The 19,133-nt window shown below is 42.5% G+C and overlaps 3 protein-coding genes across 4 annotated transcripts; all 3 read right to left on the bottom strand.

The window, feature by feature from the left end:
* Nucleotides 1-373: 373 nt before the first annotated feature.
* LOC143151815 (uncharacterized) lies at nucleotides 374-13,559 on the bottom strand. Its single transcript, XM_076321257.1, has 38 exons — nucleotides 13,476-13,559; nucleotides 12,799-12,942; nucleotides 12,558-12,704; nucleotides 12,273-12,442; nucleotides 11,089-11,303; nucleotides 10,912-11,016; nucleotides 10,084-10,837; nucleotides 9,674-9,845; nucleotides 9,525-9,554; nucleotides 9,401-9,442; nucleotides 9,196-9,335; nucleotides 9,068-9,134; nucleotides 8,598-8,661; nucleotides 8,455-8,522; nucleotides 8,386-8,393; nucleotides 8,235-8,313; nucleotides 7,991-8,124; nucleotides 7,693-7,825; nucleotides 7,431-7,571; nucleotides 7,231-7,377; nucleotides 6,988-7,157; nucleotides 6,697-6,911; nucleotides 6,520-6,624; nucleotides 5,690-6,431; nucleotides 4,504-4,536; nucleotides 4,373-4,380; nucleotides 3,695-3,760; nucleotides 3,450-3,538; nucleotides 3,241-3,308; nucleotides 3,095-3,157; nucleotides 2,728-2,985; nucleotides 2,592-2,634; nucleotides 2,348-2,488; nucleotides 2,139-2,288; nucleotides 1,905-2,074; nucleotides 1,609-1,820; nucleotides 1,235-1,339; nucleotides 374-1,170 (listed from the first exon to the last, which is right to left on the bottom strand). The coding sequence occupies exons 1-38, from the start codon at nucleotides 13,542-13,544 to the stop codon at nucleotides 515-517; spliced, it is 6,123 nt and encodes a 2,040-aa protein (XP_076177372.1). The 5' UTR covers nucleotides 13,545-13,559; the 3' UTR covers nucleotides 374-514.
* On the bottom strand, nucleotides 3,574-4,514 carry Med11 (mediator complex subunit 11). Of its 2 annotated transcripts, XM_076321951.1 has the most exons (3): nucleotides 4,253-4,447; nucleotides 4,024-4,164; nucleotides 3,574-3,947 (listed from the first exon to the last, which is right to left on the bottom strand). In XM_076321951.1, exons 1-3 carry the CDS (start codon nucleotides 4,326-4,328, stop codon nucleotides 3,826-3,828), a joined length of 339 nt encoding a protein of 112 aa, XP_076178066.1. In that variant the 5' UTR covers nucleotides 4,329-4,447; the 3' UTR covers nucleotides 3,574-3,825. The 2 variants fall into 2 exon arrangements, with proteins under 2 accessions (XP_076178066.1, XP_076178064.1); XM_076321949.1 differs by having other exon boundaries at nucleotides 3,574-4,164; nucleotides 4,253-4,514.
* LOC143152145 (cytochrome b-c1 complex subunit Rieske, mitochondrial) lies at nucleotides 4,415-5,619 on the bottom strand. Its single transcript, XM_076321947.1, has 4 exons — nucleotides 5,304-5,619; nucleotides 5,042-5,219; nucleotides 4,641-4,969; nucleotides 4,415-4,536 (listed from the first exon to the last, which is right to left on the bottom strand). Exons 1-3 carry the CDS (start codon nucleotides 5,527-5,529, stop codon nucleotides 4,678-4,680), a joined length of 696 nt encoding a protein of 231 aa, XP_076178062.1. The 5' UTR covers nucleotides 5,530-5,619; the 3' UTR covers nucleotides 4,415-4,536; nucleotides 4,641-4,677.
* Nucleotides 13,560-19,133: the final 5,574 nt, after the last annotated feature.

The raw sequence follows: 19,133 nt of genomic DNA, 5'->3' as shown, positions 1-19,133 counted from the left end.
CAACATCGCAACTAATTAGATAAATTATTACGTCGATAAAAATATGTTACGCGCATCGACGAAACGATACTCGACTCTCATAATCCCTCATTAATGCCACTTAACGATAGCGTATCATTGCACGATGTACTTATCACCTACCGATCTTCTGCATTGAACGTCGACAAATAATAAGTTCAACAATCGAGTCCAAAAAAACATTGAAGTATTGAAAAAAAACTTATTAAAGATGAAATTCTAAATTCGACTAATTAAAGAATTTGTTGGGAGTTCTATATATAGTTCTATCGCTCAGATTGAGCATTCGTTCATTAATCGTAACAACAACGATCATTGATGTTTCATAATTTGAATTGAATAAAGAATCATCGGATCGACCTAATTTTTTACACAACTTTATTTATATTTTTTGCGATGCTCTGTTACATATAAACTGAATATCATTATCGATGTTCACTGCTTTTTATTTTCAATATCGACAGCTCCACGAAAAATAAAATAAAATTTGCAATCCCTAATCTTGGCGGTAGTCTCTGGCGTATATACCAAACTCGACAAGATTCTTAGTAGGTTGGCTCAAAGAGAGCATCGCGATCATTCGATCGTTCCGTTTATCTTCTTTGAAATAAAATTGTTCGATCGGAAGCATCGAGGAGTTTAACGAATCGGGCATTACCAGAAATTGCGAGTAGTCGAACGGCGCCATGATGTTTAAATCGACGAACGTGGTGTTGGATCGGTTAACGGAGGTACAGGATACGGGCGAGTCGTTAGTACATTGTACTACCGCGCATACGCGAATACCGGCCTTTATTCCACCGGGGAACAAACGGCCTCCGTTGTAAACCACGGCGCGATACTTGGTCGAGTTATCGTTCGTGGAGGTGCGAATCTCAAAATTGCAACAGAAACCTCGATGACAGATTCTTTCGGCCAAGAACCCATTCACAGGAACTGTTTCATACATCGAGAAATTGTCGCGCATCGTCGCCAGTCCATTCGTCATAACGAAGTCCTGTTGAGCTTTGTAGTAAGACTCTGGTGTATCATTAGAGAAGAATTGTATCGTTTGTTTTTGCGGCCGTCTCACATCCGTTTTGGGAACGCGAGATACGAACATACGAGTTTCGCTGTTACGGGTCAAGACCGCTTTGGCTATTCCACGACGACCTGAAAAATCAAACGACGTAAAAAATTGGAAAATCGAAATTTACATTTACACGGGTCTACGTACCTAAATAAATACCGGTTCCCCAGACACTTTCCTCCGGAAGAGAGTAACCAGCGGCTAAGAAATTCACGTTCTCGCTATAGGCCCAGGAGTATTGCACTTGAGCGCCTGAAACGAAACACGCGTTATCTTTCAATCGTGTTCGGTGAAAAGCACGTGAAATACGTCAGCGTACTATGAAGAGCTTGAACATGATGCCACTTGGCAGAAATTGCGAATCATATCGGACCAGATGTTACTCTTATCTTCGATTACGAAAAATTGTTCGACTCTGTCCACACTCTCTGTGCACACGTTACCACGTCCCCCCTTGATCCAGGTGAGACATATGTTCAGCTGCCCATTGTACACGAGCAAATTGTCATTCGGCGATTTACTTGTTAAAAGTGGTACTTCGTTGTTCCAGGCGTTCGGATAAACGATGTTCGTGACACCCTCCATTCTGGTCAAGTTCAGAGACGGAATTGGGTACATTATGTCGAAGCATATGAATGTACCGAATTTCACTCCGAAATCGGTGTCGAAGGTAACGATTTCCGGTGTTTTGGTGACATTGAATTCCTCCATTATGAGATGCGTTTTACGGTACCTGTTTGTCGAGTAAGAAGGGGTTCGTTATATCGTCGTTGTGAAGTATAGTAGAAAAGATTCGTAACGCCAAAAACAGGGTCACCTGGCAATTATTGTTCCCTTACGGTCGAACACCACGTTCGTGTTGAAGTAATACGTTCCATTGGAGGGGCACGCATTGTCGGATGCGGACTCGCAGATTACCTTTTCGGCCATGTTCACTACCACGTAGATTTCGTTCGCTCGGGCCGCGCAAGACAACGCCATCAATATCTTCGCGAACACAGAACGTTTCGAATTAAATAGACAATTCGTTGATCGATCTATCTCGACTTACCTGGCTCATACCGAGCAGATTTTCCATACACGGAATGGATTTCGTCTCCGCCGAAGGTATCACGGATGTCCACAGACTCATGTTTTCATATTTTGTAGATATGAGTGCCGATGTTAGTCCATATTCCGGAAATACAATGATATCGACGTTCTGTAAAATGTTTCAAAGCGCGAGTAAACAAATTTCGTTCGAGTCGTTTCGTGTTTCACCTGTCGTTTGGCTTCTTCCATCAACTCTATGTACTGTTTTGTATTAGCCATCATAGTTGCCGTGGAATCATAGTCAACGACAATCGGCGCGTACTCTACCACCGCCGCTGTATAGTAATTCGATTGAATTCTCGCTGCCACCTGTTTCACACAGCAAATAATAATACAGCAATTATCATTCATTTTCTGCTGTTTACCTGTTCCCTTGATCATTGGATCTCGATCTTCAAAGTTTTAACTTTACCTGATACGAAAGGTGCAGGAGGGTCAGCAGGAACCCCAAACGGCTCCAAGTTTCACGCATACTGGTTGTTATTTATCTCTACTAAACGAAGAAACCTATGGACAATACACGTTTCTATAGCTTTCCGGGTAAATACGGGTAAATTGTTGAACCATTGGCAATTTTGGTATAAAAATTGTCTTCGAGCCGGATTAGACTCGGTTTGTCATGCGAATTGGGATTGTTTGCGCTTCGAGTGAAATATAGTAGATGGTTAGAATGTAACGATTGTAAGTAAGAAAAACGAAACTGATAATTGATGGGTATATATTGCTCACTTACCTCAACGATAAAGAAGCTGTAGAGTATTATAGAACCGGGCTGATAAAGTATAGTGGAAATTTTTAAATTTGTACTAGAATATATAGTGTATATTGGTCGCGGGGAAGGGTGAATCATCCTTGTGATAAGGTAGTTATCCCCCACTTCTAGTTAAAAATTTCTTATTCATAACTCGATTATACTAGCGCCTTTTTCGAACTGCCCTCAACATCGTGTAACCATCACGAGTCGGTAATTTATCTATACTGTGTCGATAAATCATGTTGAGCGATGGTTTGTCTTATCGACTCCTGTCTGAATTTTTTGACGAGAGAAATATTGTATGCACAAAGTTACACCTCCCTCCTGTAAGTGATAAATTTTTGCAAAAATATGTGTCATACATGCAAAAATAATCTGCTAGATATGCACTAGTTTATGCAAAATATGCAAGCATAAAAATATTTACAATAGACTGTATAGAAGTGTCATTTTGCAATGTAACAAAATATTTTAAAATACGTTTATATTTATTCAAAAAGATATAATTTGAAATACAGATTGATTTAAATTCAGTGTTTGTCTCTTTCTCTGTAGATTTTTAAGGCATTTGGTAATCTGACTTTCACGATGGAAATATTCTTTATCTAGATGTTGCAAGGGCAAATAAAGAAACAACATATAGAAGTACTTATACCTTTCTTTCATCTTTCATGACATTGATCTTTCTTGTTACACCATTCACATAAATAAGCGACAATGAAAATGTATTGACGCTCAAATGATCAAAAGCGATCGTTCACAATTATTGAACCAAGACATAGGAGTTACACAATCGACAACCATTGTAACATCTTGATGTCCATTGGCTAGATTTGAGCATTACAGTTATAATTACAATTACAATTTGTCATAAATGATTCACAATCTGTTTTCATCTTGGTTTATTTTTAATACGTTCTAGTTCGTTCACTCTACTTCGAGCGTGTTCCAACCTGTGCCATGCCATTTGCAGAACCTTTTGGCTCGCATATCCAGAGCCTTCGTGCGGTTGTCCTGAAAGAATGCAATAAGAATGAGCATACGAGAAAATTATAATAATCAGTTCGCATAATGGATATACGTGGTTTACCTGTTGAAACTTGTGTCAAATAGTTGATTTGTTCGCTCAACTTGGACTCCACATGACCTAGAGTTTTCAGAAATTGTTGAGTTTGTGCTTCAGCTTGTTTCAAACTGGATTTTTCTTTGCTAAGCTCCATGAACGCTTGCCCTACGTAACGATAAAAATTAGTGTAACATGATGCGGAAATTGTTGACGAAGTCGATACTGATCGTCGAATTAGCGTAGCATTACTGACCTGCACTTTGTAAACACACAATAATATCTTTTTCGATTGTTTCCAAGATCTGTATTCTTTCCATTGGTGGTGTCATTGCGAAGAAAGAATAATTTTATCCGTGCAGTCCGAATAAAAAACACGAAGAACTAACCAAAAGAACAATAGAAAACACAAAACAAACCGCACAACAACGGTAATGCTCGATCGAGGTTAAACGAATATAACCGAACATACTCGAACCGTGGCGCTAGTAGTATTCCTCCTCATACTTTGCGATGCATTTTCTTTCCTCTTTATAAACGCTGGCAAAAACACAAAAATAATAAAGATATAAAGGAAACAAAATTTTGAATCAGTTGTTTTGTTTCGTTCAATAAATGTAAACAAAATAAGGACAAGAAAATACATATTAAGAGAGGAACAGCATCGTAACAGAAGTTGAATCAACCAATGAGAATGTTATTGTCATCGAGAAATTCGTAGCGAGGTATTTCCATGTTAGTAGGTGCTGGTCCTAAACGTATGCGTCCTGATCCGTCGAAATGTGATCCATGACACGGACAATAAAATCCACCGTGTATATTTCCAGCATTAGGAATCGGAATGCAACCAAGGTGCGTACAAATCCCAATAACGATCAACCACTCTGGTCTTCTTGCTCTTTCCTCGTCCCTTTCGGGATCTCTTAACTCCGCGATATTCACGAGCTTTTCTTGATCTATGATGGACTGAGGACTAAAATGTATTGTAAAGATACTAGCTTTAAATGGAAAACTTTGCGATGCCGATAAATACTTTCCGTCTTACCGATGGTAAATGAAAACCGGTTTTCCTTGCCACTTGATAATCGACACTTTTCCTACCGGTATAACCTGCAAATTCATTTCAACTTGTGCATCCGCTAGAATTTCTCGCGACGGAGCTAGGAACATCACCCAATGCAACATGTGAGATTTTATTCCGTACAGGGCTGCAACACTGGCAACTGACAAACAAGTATGTAACCGTTACTTTCGTTAAAAATGCCTCTTTGTCTGAAAGAAAAATGTAGAAATTTTAATCTGCTCACCGAAAGTCGTCGCATAAGTCGTCGCTTTTCGTTCGTCGTTGCTTCGCGTTCTTGATACATTCGGAGATTCGAGACTTTTACGACGAAATTCTTGGAAATTCGGTTCCGGCACATCGGTATGAGCCCGCCGATTTTTTAAGCAATCGAGATTGTAGTTTAACCAGTTCCCAAATATTCGAATTGTCGCGACAGAAAGATTGACGCGCGACACATTAATGAGCGACATTCTTCAACGATCGTTTCGTACAACGTGTGCACCGAAATTGTTCAACTGTCCGTGAAACAATCGAGCGCGAATAAAAATTCAATTAATATTTTTATCGTTTATTTAAATAAATCACATTACAAACTGACATCAATTTTTTATACTGCTAGGATCGAGTTACATATGCATACTGAAAATTGACAAAAGCGCAACAAAGATTGATGCGCCAACGATGGAAGTGCTGGCAACACCGGTGAGCCATTCGTCTCTACTGAAGTCCCTGACGTAGAAACCAAACGTGACGAGATCCTTGCTCGTTTTGTTTAAAGCGAGTGTCAGAGTCGTTGTATTCTTGTCCATACGTTCCGTGTACGTGAACTGTTCCAACGGAAGCAACATGGAGTTCAATAGACTTGGCATCGTTAGAAGATTCTGGTAGTCGACGAGTTTCGTCGTGATTCTCAGATCGTTGAACGCGATGTCCGATCGTTTGGCAACACCACACGAAGCGATCGAGTTGTTGGAACACTGTACCATAGCGCACACGCGAATACCGCATTTTACTTCTCTGCCGTAAAATACGATTCCGTTGTAAACAACGGCACGATAGTTGATCGATGAATTGACGAGGGTCGCGTGACCCTTGAAATCGCAACAGAAACCTCGATGACAAATTGTTTCGTTCATCGATCCATTCAAAGGAAGAGATTCGTATTGCGTGATATTGTCACGAAGAAGGGATATTTCATCGACCATAGTTTCTGTGCTTTGAGCTCTATAAAAATCTCTCGACGTGGCGTCTGAGGTATCCTTGTGCGTATCCTCCGTTCGAGGTTTCCCCGAGCTTGTTTTCGGAACGCGGGAGACCAAGAGTCGGTACGCGGGATTACCGTTGAACGTCACATTGGCTATACCACGCCGACCTGGAACATCAAACAAGCACGAGAGACGTAGAAATTGTCAATCAGAAACGTACGTCACCAAGGAAAATAACGAGTGGTGTACACGTACCTAAATAAATACCGCTACCCGTGTTTCCAGCGCTCGGTTTCGAATATCCAGCCGCTAACAGATTCACGTCCTCGGCGTAGGCCCAAGCGAATTGAGTTTGAGCGGCTGAAACGAAACACCTTCGGATCATCCTTTGATCTCGTTTCGTGTTAAAATAATTATCGTCCCGTGACTCACCCGTTAGAAACGGTATTTCGGAGAACCAGGCGGTCGAATAGACGATATGCGTCACCCCTTCTTTCCGCGTCAAGTTCAAAGCCGGCGTAGCGAACAATATATCGAAGCATATAAATGTACCGAACGTCACACCGAAATCGGTGTCAAATGTCACGATTTCTGGCGATTCGGTCGTACTGAAATTGCTCTCCATGTAGAGATTCACTTTTCGGTACCTGTGTTTTCGTGTGTAACAAAAGATGCATCGTATCATCGTCGTGACTACGATCTGTCGCAAGAACCGTTGCTTACCTGGCGATTATCTTTCCTGTACGGTCGAATACAGTGTTGGTGTTATGGTAAATCGTCCCACTGGAAGAGCATTTGCTATTAGAACCACGTTGACACGTCTCCCTCTCGGCTATGTTTATCACCACGTAAATACTATTATTCCTCGCCGCGCAGGATAACTGCTTCAACGTCTGCGCAGACATAAGCAATATTGCGATTGAGTAAGACGATACCCTTGAACCATCCCTGCGGTACGTTACTTACTTCGCTGATACCGCTTCGATTACCTGTGCACGGGATGTATCCTTCGTTAGCGGCGGGAATCACCGTTGACCAATCGTTCATCGTCAACGAGGTTGTGAACTGAGTCGTCGTCAATCCGTCTTCCGGGAATACAATAATATCGGCGTTCTGTAAAATTCGCAAGAGTAAACTGAGTCGTACCGCGTCGAGTAGAGTCTCACCTGTTGTTTGGCTTCCGCAATGTATTGCTTGTACATTTGTGTGTTGTTCATCAAAGTTTCAACGGCATTTCCCTTAACGAAAGTTGGCGGGAACTCTACCACTGCCGCTGTGTAGTAATTATTTTGGTCCTGCCCCGTCACCTGTTTCGAGCAGTAAAAATACTGTTACCTCTCAACGAGAGATCGTTTCTTCGTAAGCTTCTAAACGTATTTTTGCTCAATCTTGTACGATAAATTTGTTCTTTCGAATTCGATTCATTACCGATACGGTTGTGTTCACTTTACCTGATACGAAAGGTGCGCAAGAGTCAACAGGAGTCCCGAGTAACTCCAAATTCCACGCATGTTGATCGTTGTCGGTAACTCGTGGCCCGTGATATATGATCGTTATCACACTTTTGGAAAAAAAATAATTTTCGGATACCTGCGAACGAGATTCGTTCCTGTATTTTAATTTCCGGTAAACAGAGTTGGATCGTTGCTCTACATCCCACGAGAGAACTCTCAAGAATGAAGTTCTTCGTTGTCCACCACCACTCGACTGTATCAAGTTCCCCCACTATTCGTCTCGCGGGATTTCTTCTGGCACTTCTGTTGGGAAATGGTGATTCGGTATTCCCCACTTAAATGGCGCACGCTTAACTATCTGCATACGTGTGACGTAATTCTTTCCTGTTAATTTTTCAAGTTTTGTCTAATCCAGGTGGATTGCATTCATCGACTTAATTACTTAAATGGTATTACAAATTTTTGAGCTTTTCAGACGTATGATCAATCTCCGTTCTGGGTAAGATTAGAAATGACATATGTACGAGACTGAGAGATAGGGATCATTTTGTCGCTACCGATGGTTTTAATATTCGAGATAGTAATACATTGAATCCTTTCGAAAAGACAATACGTAGAATTTCATGGAGATAATGCGGTTCGTTTATTCAGTTATCAGTTATTTGACATGACTTTCTATTGCACATCGTATTGGACTTCGTGAGAATTAATTTATAGCGTTGTAAAACTGACTCACCATGGATTCAATCCATTTCAGTGATACGTTATCTGACACACTTCTTTTATCTCTGAGTAATTGATCTTCTATCGATAGTCGTTGACGTTATTATTAAATGTAATTATTATTTTGCTGTTGTAATTATCATTGATCTCCATTACGTGTATCGATGAAACACATTGTATATACCAGCAATTGAGATAAGTAAATAATTAAATACAATGTCTGTTTATCGATTTTTAAAGATAAAAATTAAGACGAAAGTCTCCTCTTCGATTTCGATGAGTTTTAAACGTATTATAAAGGGTGAAATTTTCAACATTTTCCTCTACCGAAATTTCCAATCGGCACTAGTTTCCGAGATATTAACAATTTTCCACTACTGCATTGTATTTAGCCTGTACATACGTGTCCGTGGCAGTGTATATCAGCAGACACTGTCAATTGCCTGCTATTTCAGATATATTATCGCTTCGTTGAGACCATTGGCATCTTATATGTTTGTATAACGGGTGAACTTAATTATCAAATTTCATTTTTCCTTACGCGTTACTCGAGCTGGCGTGGCGAGAGAAAAAACAGCTCGACTTTCAACCGTTTTATAAAGACTAAATCTACTATACTAACTAGCCTGTTCAAATCTTCCAATTAGTATCATAAAATATATCAATATTACAGTTTTTATGAAATGATTTAGGCTTGGACGAAAATTAAACTCGATTATTAAGTTCTCAAGTTATACAAACAAAAGATACCGACCGTCGCAACGTAGAGACTATGTACATATATAAAATAGCAGCAGGCGTCAGTGATCTGCTGACACACACGCTTGCTGTGGACGCGTACGTATAGGCAAAATTCAGGTTAGTGCAAAAATGATTTTGCCAATACCGCGGGAACTAAAGCCAATCGAAAATTTTACCAAAGGAAAAAGTTGTTCAAAATTTCACCCTCTAGTACATACTTGAAGATCATCGAAATCGAGAAGGGGACAGGTGATGGAGAGCTTTGCCAAAATTATCGTGTAACGCGATGCAATAAATTATTGAGCAATTCGAGGCCAAATGTATTAAAGTAGCGTTAATTACTATCGCGATATCATCGCAAAGAACGATCGACTATACGATCCGAATAAAGAACAGAAATAATTAGCCAATGGAAACGGTAGAAAATAAAAACAGATGATGCAACGCAACTACACTCGAGGTTACGCGAACGTATCCGGAAACGACCGAGCCGTGGCGTTAGTAGTAGTATGCCATCTGGTTGCGACAACATTTGGTAAAATTCGCTCGATACAGAGAAACGTCGACAATATTAACCATAAAAATATCAAGAACCTTCCGATATACGTTGTTCCATTTCTTCCAATATACGTACGTTTATCGATATTTATCTTCGACAGAACTCTGTGACGAACATCGAGTTAGAATCCGTACGAGTCGATGAAAAACAAACACCGTTTCGTAACATCGGAACCGTAGTTCGTCGTAACGGGTGTCGCGTGCTTCGATATTTCTCTTAGGAGGTTAAGATCGAGTCGTTCGGGATACGATCGAGTGCGAATAAACGTTCAGATACCATTTCAATTTTTTATTTTCGAACGAAACGACCAAATCGTTGCCACCTTTGTTCAAGGTTTAGTACTTAAGTACGTACAGACAGAGGAAAGACATCGAGATCGATACAAACGAAACGATTATATTAGGAGCGGAGGAATTTGCCGCGAATCCCGTAGTTAGTACTCTGTCTCTGCCGAAGTCTCTGACGTATATTCCAAACGCGCTAAGATGCTTCGTCGGTTTGTTCAAAGTAATTGCGAAGGTCTTTCGATTCCCCTCCATACTTTCGGCGTATGTCCACTGTCCGAACGGTAGCATCGAGGAGTTCAAGCTGTTCGGTGTCACAAGAAGCTGCGAATGATCGTCGAACGTCGTGCTAACTTTCAAAACGGTGAACTCGGTTTCCGTTGGATCGATGCCGGTGCAAGAAACGAGCGAATCGTCCAAGCATTGTACCACCGCGCACACGCGGATACCGGTTTTTATATCGTCACCGAACAAACGACCATCCTTGTAAATTACGGCGCGATAATTGACCGATGAATCGACGTGGGTCTCGCTAACCTCGAAATTGCAACAGAAATCCTGCTGGCAGATTGTGGTGTTCAGTTTCCCGTTGATAGGCAGAGCATTGTAATGCGTGATATTGTCGCGCATCATCCCTATTCCGTTCATCAAGATCGGTATTTTTTGAGCCACGTAGTACTGATTCGCCTCGCGGAGCGGTTTTCTTATCGTTTCCGTTTGCGGTAGCCTCAATCGCGTCTTTGGAACCCGAGAGATCAAGAGACGTTGCTCCGGGTCGACTTTAAACGTTGCTTTGGCTACTCCATCACGACCTGGAACATCGTGAGAAACGTCGATCAGATAATTCACGTCGATCTGGAGAATCGTTAACGGCGTGTACACGTACCCAAATAAATACCGCTTCCGGTGCAACCGATCTCCGGTCGGTAGTATCCGGCCGATAACATATTCACGTCCTCGGCGTAGGCCCAGGCAGAGTGGATTTGAATAGCTGAAACGAAACACGAAAGCTTATCCTTCGATAGCGTTTCACGTTTAAAAGATTGTCGTACACGCGACTCACCCGTTAGAAACGGCACTTCGGAGAACCAGGCGTTCGGATAGATGATATTCGTGATACCCAGCGATCTGGTCAGGTTCAAAGCCGGGACCGCGAATAATATGTCGAAGCATATGAATGTACCGAATTTCACTCCGAAATCGGTGTCGAAGGTAACGATATTCGGCGTCTCGGGTACGTGGAATCCTGGCTCCTGGATGAGGTTCATTTTGCGGTACCTGTAATTTTTTTTTATATCAATTTTCGTCGCGTTACAGTTTTATTATGTACGGCAGGGACAGCGTGTCCCCTTACTTTCTTATTTTCCACGAACGTGGAACTCTCCCCTCTGTGCGCATTATGCACTGTGCGGGGACGAGAAAGTGGGATACGACGGTCGATTTGTTTATTGTTTTAACCTTGTCGAACGATGGAACAGTTAAACCGTACACAAGTGTTCTTTCCACGAAGAGAACGGATTCCTCGTGAAAGGAACACTAGTTGGTGCAGCGTCGAAGGATTTTTATCGTAATTTTTTTTTTATAGGTTCTCCGTCGGCGGTTAACGAAGAAATTACGATACTCTCGTACATCGAGAGGATACGATGGCACGAAATAATCGATGAATGAAATTGCAGAGTTCGATGACATATATTCGGTCATTCTTGTATATGAGTTCTCGCGTGCGGAGATGTTCCTCTGTAAGAGTTCTCATATATCGACAAGTTCCTCTGTATACCACTCGTATATCGAGATGCTCCTCGATAAGAGTTCTCGTGCATCGAGAAGTTTCTCTGTAAGAGTTCTCGTATATCGAGCCGTTCCCCTACAGGAGTTCTCGCGGAGGATACAACGACGGGGGGGAAAAATGACACAAAAATCAACGAAGAAGTTTTCGAGTGGATGACGACGTCGCAAATGCTTCGATTTAATCGAAGTGGAGTAACCACGGGTGAGATGACACGCTTTCCTCGCAGAATGCCATTACTAGCTAATGGAAGGCAGTGGAGAAAGACGACTACAACGCGACACGTTCCACGGTGGGAGTACCGACGTAGAATTGCTGTGGCTCCTAGCGGAGAAGTTTCTCATCCCTGATAGCGCATCAATGGGTTCCCTTGTACCGTATCGCCCGTGGTGTGACGTTAGGAATGATTCACGATCGCTCGCTTTCGCGAATGCGATGCAAAAGAAAAACGACACGTTTACCTGGCAATAATTTTCCCTGCACGATCGAATACCACGTTGGTGTTGTGGTAACGCGTCCCATTGAAACCACACTTGCTGTTGGAATCGGGCTCACATGTGTTCCTTTCCACTAGATTTATCGCCACGTAAATCTTGTTCTCCATCGCCGCGCAAGATATCTGCTTCAACGTCTAAGATTAAGAAGATAGAAGGCTGTTAGAATCAAGAAGACCAGATATACGAAAGAAGATTGCGATTGAAGGAAACGACAACAATAATGATCCATCTTAACGGTGTGTTACGTACTTGACTGATATCGCTTCGATTTCCGGTACAGGGAACGTATTCCTCATCCGCGTCGGGGACCACCGTCGACCATGGTTCCATCTTCCCTGCTAGGGGCATTTCCAGTGTCGTCAAGGAGTCCTCCGGGAATACGATAATGTCCACGTTCTGTAAAACGTTGCGAGACGCGAGTAAATGATTCCATTTACCATTCAGCAGAGTCCAGTCGAGTCGAGTCTAGTCGAGTCGAGACGAGTTTCACCTGTCTTTTGGCTTCTGCTATATATTCCTTGTATCTTTGCGTGTTGTACTCCAAAGTTTTGACCGCATTGGACGCAAAGTAAGTTGGGCCGTACTCTACCACTGCCGCTGTGTAGTATTCCGTCTCGGAATCTTGCTTCGTCACCTGCGTCGCACAGATGATAACAGGGTTCAGTGAGGAGATCGTTACTTTGTACTGTTCCGAGCTGAAAAGGAGACGAGTCCGAGGAACGTGGACACGATCGGTCCCAGTGGGTTAGTCTCGTCTCGATACAATTTCAGCTGTAGCGTATCCTTGATAGATTCGCAGCAATTAGAATGCACCGATCGTCGCGGATTGTAATGAAATTTTACGGGCTTTTAGGACTCTACGTGTACAACAATCGTAATTGGTCTTCTTGCCAACTCTGAACAGTATGTACGGAGCTGAGAAATTGACTTCTCTCGAATCGTGTCATACCAAACGTTTTAATCGGTCTTTAAGGACCTGCAAAAATTACGCTACACATATTCTCCTTAAACACGATATTACATTCCCCTTAATCCAGAAGTCATTTTTTCAGCTCCGAACTGTACATTGGATATCTTTCGCTGATCGATGGTTTCGCGACACTTGCATCCGTTCCCCTGATCGTTTGGATCGTTCGATCACGATCCTCGTTTAGGTTTTAACTTTACCTGACACGTATCTTGCACAAGGATCAGTATGAGCCCTAATGCGGCCCATTGTTGCCGGTGACGACTCATGATTCGTTGTCCGTAACGTGACTTTGCGAAGTACACCAGGCTGAAGAAATCTACGAACAATGTATAGCATCCGAAAAAAAATATTCGTGCACCACTCTATACTCTGCACCGAACACCGGAAACTTCGTACGCGTAATGCTATTCTGAGAATCGGACATATGAGAACGTGGAAAACGAACGCATTTTTCAACGATACCTTTATCGAGGTATTTTGTCACGGTTCCTGTGTAGTTTCCAGCACACAGTCAACGTTGAGTGCGAAACAACATTTACCCGCGGAAGACGAACTTCAAGTACAGAGAACACCGCGTTGTGCTTTCAGATAGAGAAGAAAAAGGGTTCCATTGGAACGCGTTCTTACACACATCGTTTCGCGAGAGCCACCGTAATGTTTTCATAACGCGAGCAACGATGATACATCGTGTTACCAGGCGAATGGAACAGAATAAAAATACAAACGATCGAGAATCCCCGTACCTGCTACCGTTTGTCACCGTGCCGGCTTCTCCTGCGTGTGATGAAGTCTTCTGAAACAATTTCAAACAATTTCGGTAAATATGTTACAAGAATGTTGCGTCTATCTAATCCGGATGTGATTTGGGATAATCAGGAGATTTGTCTTATCGACTCTCTCGAGTCTGTGTTTTTAATCAACGGTATCAAAGATTTTTCTTCGATTCCCTTAGATTCTGATTCTTCGCTCGTTAAAGACACCGATTACCGTCAATCGTTTTTATTTTTAATACATTGTGTACGCCCGATTTTTGTTGTTATAATCATTATTTCGATATCGGCGCTCTCGGCTCTATTTATCTCTTCTTTATTTCCTTATAAGTATCGGTGAATCACCTCGTCGATCACATTTATGGACAAGCGAGGTAAAAGATTAGTCTCGAATCTTATCACCGTGATTTTCTCGGATAATAATTGTGAATTGATAAATCGCGGGAAAACTACATACAATACGGTACGCAATCTACGCGATCGTATTATCGTCTCACAAATATTTGTCGCCCGTTGATCCACTTTCCTTTATTACAATTCGTGTTTACCAAGCTCGGAACTTTCCACCCTACCTTTCTTCCTCCAGTTTTAGCTAAATAGTGTTTTCCACGATACTGTGCATGCAACTTCGTCGCGTCGACAGCTGGCGCGACGTCTGGTACACCGTTTCGATTCGTGTTGGTTGTATAAATCGGCGAAAGGGAAGGAAACATCTTTTCTGGAAGGTATTGCGACTCGTGTCGGGTCGGATATCGCGAGGCTAGCGACCGAATAAAAAATTACTAAATTAGATTTTTAACGATCTTCCTTCTCCCGTGTAAAAAGTGTAGAGAACGTTGCAGGTAAAATTGTTCCCCGCCTCTCGACCGATCATTTATTTCGTTTCACGCTCGAAACAATCGCCCTGAAAGAATTACGTTCAACCCTTTTTTAACACGGTGGAAAAATTGCGACAATCCTCCTGTAACTCGATACTCTTGTTACATACGGTTTAATAAACTTGGACAACCCTCGTACGAGCAAGAAACACATTCTCTTGATATGTATCGAAGTTTCGATACAACGAGAAACGAATCAACCGTGTAATAGAAGGGTCGAGAGTCATTTAACTTCGAGAACGATTTATTTAGAGAAATATAGTGTACGAAGTTGAATCGAGAAAGATCCGAGAAACGCACTACAAACGAGGAAACGAGTGAAATGACGAATTTACGACTGAATTCACGAACATCGTCGCGCTGTTCAGTATTTGATAACGAAACGACGAACAACTGGTTCCCTTTTCAATGCTAAACGTAATTTTTCCAAGTTTCCCGCTGGAGGCTTAAAAATATTGTAACGCACGTAGACGCAAGGAGGTCGTTCCCGGAATCTTTTGGTTCATGAATAAAATTAAGTCTCGAGAGTGTGCGTCGTTCGTCAAGTTTCATTTTCTGAGAGCAAGTGAAGCTCTCCCCAAATACGTGGATCCACCCACAATTGAGCCGAAAAACGTCGTGTTGCGTTTCTAACGGTTCGTGGATGAAATCGTGTCCCGAAACGGCCACAATTTATCACGTCGCTTGGCAAATTTTATTTTGCAAACCGAGCGAAGATTTTCTCAAACGTGCGGACTGTATACTTAATCTAGTTGAAAAAGGTCGTAATGCGTGGGAGTACGAGGAGGTCGTTTGCAACGTCCTTTCTAACGGTTTGCGAATGAATTCGTGTCTCGAGAGAGCGTGTCGTTCGGTAAAGATTTTCCCAGGTATGTAGATCGGGTGCTTAATCGAGTTGCGAAAAATTCGTGACGCGTGGCGGCACGAAAATTCCATTTGGAAAGTGCGAGTGTTCGTTCGAACGGATTGTTTCGAAGATTTTCTCAGGCGTGTGAATTGCGTAGTTAAATCAAATTCGAACGCACGTTTGGTTTTGTAGATTTCATTGCAGCAGCGCGAGCGAAGATTTTCTTAAACACGCGGATCGTGTACTCGATCAACGAGCAAGGCCCGGTCTTACGTGCAACGCTCTCTATAATCGCGCATCGATCCCGGTGTGCTTCGTGTCGTACGTGAACGCGTGTCGAAATGAACTTTTAACGCGTTACGTCTCGGTCGGATCCCCGTATCTAGAATTTCGTTGGATCGAACTCTTGGCCTCTGCACGCGCGCGAATATTCGCGTGACCGTACGCATTGCGGTCGCAAATTGCCTGCTGGTGGATGTATCGCCAAGGGATCCCAAGGCCGGTGTTTGTTCGCTGGAAAGAATTTTCCAAAGACTCGTCGGGGCTCGATAAAGACAAAGAAAAGGGTAAAGTTCGCAGTGTTTTTCGAGCGGACGCGTGCTTCGAGAGGAACGTTAACACTTCAACCGGCCACGGCCGGGTTCTTTTTCAATTTGCGCCTCGAAAAACGCGGACAACATTTGTTCATTGTTTTTCACTCGTAGCGGGTACGGTGTTAACGGTAGGTAGAAGGAAAAATAAAAATTTCGGACAAGTGGAAGGATTTTATTGATTTTGTACGTTACATTGCGCTATTTTTATTACGTATACTGCTTCGAAATGTGGGAGATAGATCGCGAGACAAGGTTTTGGGCATAAACCAACGTTGCGATCTTCGCGCCAAGTTCTCGTTACTCTTTTTATTTTCTTCCCATCTGCGCTTCTTTTTCAATAGCATTCGATACATCTTCAGCGAGGTTTTAATTCGGTTTTGCGTATGGTATATCTCTCGAAACGCTTCGTAGTTTATTCATGAATGTGACGACATCGTAAACGCAACGTTCCCCGTCGTTTTAACGTAAAAGAAATTTGTTTCAACGGGAAATTTTGCTAATCGATGATCGAATATCGTACAAACTAAGCGCGGGGCCCGTCGTTCTGAACAGAATAGAGCCAAGGGATAAAAATAAATAAGAAGAAAAACGTATGCTTTTGATCGATGAATATAAAAAACTGTACAATAATATTACAGTCGATAATCGGGCTTTCTGTTCTACATCTTTTCGTTCTCAAACGGGAAATCTGATTCAGGTAATAGCATCTAATTTAAATAATATGTACGTCGCTGCAAAACAGGTTGCTTTAAACTTCGAAAATTAATTACGCAGATATTATCTTCCTTTTAACGATAAAATGTCCCCGTCCCTAGATCGTATCTAGTTCGAATGTCGGCTTTTAGAATCGAGCGCAGGGCTAAAACAAGCGGCCGTTAAAGTTTTAATGTACCGTGGAGCGCAGCGAGGCAACTGCAATTTCGGAATATGTACTCGGTCTCGCGAGAGTCGATCGATCGTTAAAGGAATACAATTGAGTTAATGGAGTTGCGTTGTAACGGTTTTCGCGAGAAATTGATAACGACGGTTTCGAACTTAGTGTCAGTGGCATATCATGCCGAAGCAAATGAGATAATTGTCACGGGATGTTTTTATTCGTGACGTCACGATTATAGGAACACGCGCAATGGATATAGCAACGAGATAGGATCGGGTTAAGGAATGAAAGAAAGCTTCTGTTTTTTCTCACAATGAATTTATCGAAGTTCATCGATACATTGGAGGTACAACAGCATTCTTAGGTTTTATTAACATACACAGACTTTCGTAAGCATTACAAAAGTGTTGAGTTTCTTTTCAGTATTCTACTTGTTCTTGTATCTTAAGTAACTATTCTAAGTTCGCAGCCAATTAGCTCGGCATTACTCGCGGCGATTAATACTTCGTCGCGAGTAATACCGATTACCAGGTCTCACCACGTGGAGGTTGCTGCGAGCGGAGACCCGGAGAGAGATAGATGGAATCAAAGTTCCATCGATCTCCCTCGACACGCAATACAAACGAAGTTACTAAACCGCAGAGATGGAAGGAATCAAAGTTCCTTCGATCTCCTGGTTTAGTTCTGCCGAGCAATTACATTATGGAAAAATGAGGCAAAATTGGGAAAGACGCGACGCGAACCGTGGAGTTGGTCTTACTAGGTCTATCCCGTTTCCCCTCAGTGGGTCCGATTCCAGAGAAAACGAACGACGCCTACCACTCCCCTAGAGGAGTGCCCCGTTTCTCCATCTTTACGACGAGAGGGTCTTATTTCGGAGGCTTTCGCAGGGACCGGCAAAAATGCCTGCTCCTGTGCTCGCAACATGCCCCCTCTGGAAGCGGACACACCGGAAGAGACGGCGATAGACCGTTCGGACTACTTACACGGCCGGCCACTTGCTTGTACAAGAAGCAGTGGTGACCGGACCGAGGAACGACGAAGCGAGCAAAATTAAGCTAAAGATTAGATAATTGCTTGGCAGATCACACCCTTAAAACTAACTTATTCTAACTGCAGAGATAGAAGAAATCAATGTTCCTTCGATCTCCTCGTTTAATTCTGCCGAGCAATTAAATTATGGAAAAATTAGGCAAAATTGGGAAATACGCGACACGAACCGTGGAGTTGCTCCTACTAGGTCGGTCCCGTTTCCCCTCAGTGGGCCCGATTCTCAAGGATATGCGCGACGCCGTCCACTCCTCTAGAGGAGTGCCCCGTTTCTCCCAACTCCGCAGCCAGGAGCCACGCAGAGCGAGGACCTGACTCACAGAGGATGACGAAGAGAGGGTCTTATGATGGATCAAGGGCTTCCGCAGGGACCGGTGCGAACACCTGCCCCTGTGTCCGCAGCATATACTCTCTCAAAGCGGACGCACCAGAAGAGACGGCGATCGAGCGTTCGGTCCACCTCCACGGCCGGTCACTTGCTTATGCAACAAGCAGAGGTGGCCGGACTGAGATACGAGCAAGCGAGCAAAAAGAAGCTAAAGATTGGATAATTGCTCGGCAGATCACAGATATTCGTACATGGTGGCCTTAGAACTAACTTAGTCTAAGCTTAACTAAAGATCCTACGAGTTAGGAGTTCTCCTAAAGATCCCCGGATGCGACGAGAAAAACCTAAGAGAAACCTAAAGTCAAGACATGATAGAAAATAGAAATGAAGTTGGTTAGTGGAAAAAAATATATATTTAAAAACAAGTAGAAATTAAAATCAGAGAACAAATAAAATAAATTAAACAAAGTAAAAAAAAAAAAAGAAAGCATTAAGGGACTGGTCGCCAGTAC

This window comes from Ptiloglossa arizonensis, chromosome 10 (genome assembly GCF_051014685.1).
Source record: "Ptiloglossa arizonensis isolate GNS036 chromosome 10, iyPtiAriz1_principal, whole genome shotgun sequence".
NCBI lineage: Eukaryota > Metazoa > Arthropoda > Insecta > Hymenoptera > Colletidae > Ptiloglossa > Ptiloglossa arizonensis.
This window is presented reverse-complemented; position numbering and strand designations above follow the sequence as displayed.

What these genes read in the sequence shown, in the direction of transcription:
- Med11 (XM_076321949.1), bottom strand. Translation starts at nt 4,328, where the DNA reads ATGACACCACCAATGGAAAGAATACAGATCTTGGAAACAATCGAAAAA. An exon ending in TGTGTGTTTACAAAGTGCAG is followed by an intron (nt 4,165 to 4,252) that starts GTCAGTAATGCT and finishes ATCGTTACGTAG; the next exon opens with GGCAAGCGTTCATGGAGCTT.
- LOC143152145 (XM_076321947.1), bottom strand. Translation starts at nt 5,529, where the DNA reads ATGTCGCTCATTAATGTGTCGCGCGTCAATCTTTCTGTCGCGACAATT. An exon ending in GACTTATGCGACGACTTTCG is followed by an intron (nt 5,220 to 5,303) that starts GTGAGCAGATTA and finishes CTTGTTTGTCAG; the next exon opens with TTGCCAGTGTTGCAGCCCTG. An exon ending in CCGGTTTTCATTTACCATCG is followed by an intron (nt 4,970 to 5,041) that starts GTAAGACGGAAA and finishes AATACATTTTAG; the next exon opens with TCCTCAGTCCATCATAGATC.
- LOC143151815 (XM_076321257.1), bottom strand. Translation starts at nt 13,544, where the DNA reads ATGAGTCGTCACCGGCAACAATGGGCCGCATTAGGGCTCATACTGATC. An exon ending in GAAATCCCGCGAGACGAATA is followed by an intron (nt 7,826 to 7,990) that starts GTGGGGGAACTT and finishes TTTTTCCAAAAG; the next exon opens with TGTGATAACGATCATATATC. An exon ending in GCAGTTCGAAAAAGGCGCTA is followed by an intron (nt 2,986 to 3,094) that starts GTATAATCGAGT and finishes TATATATTCTAG; the next exon opens with TACAAATTTAAAAATTTCCA.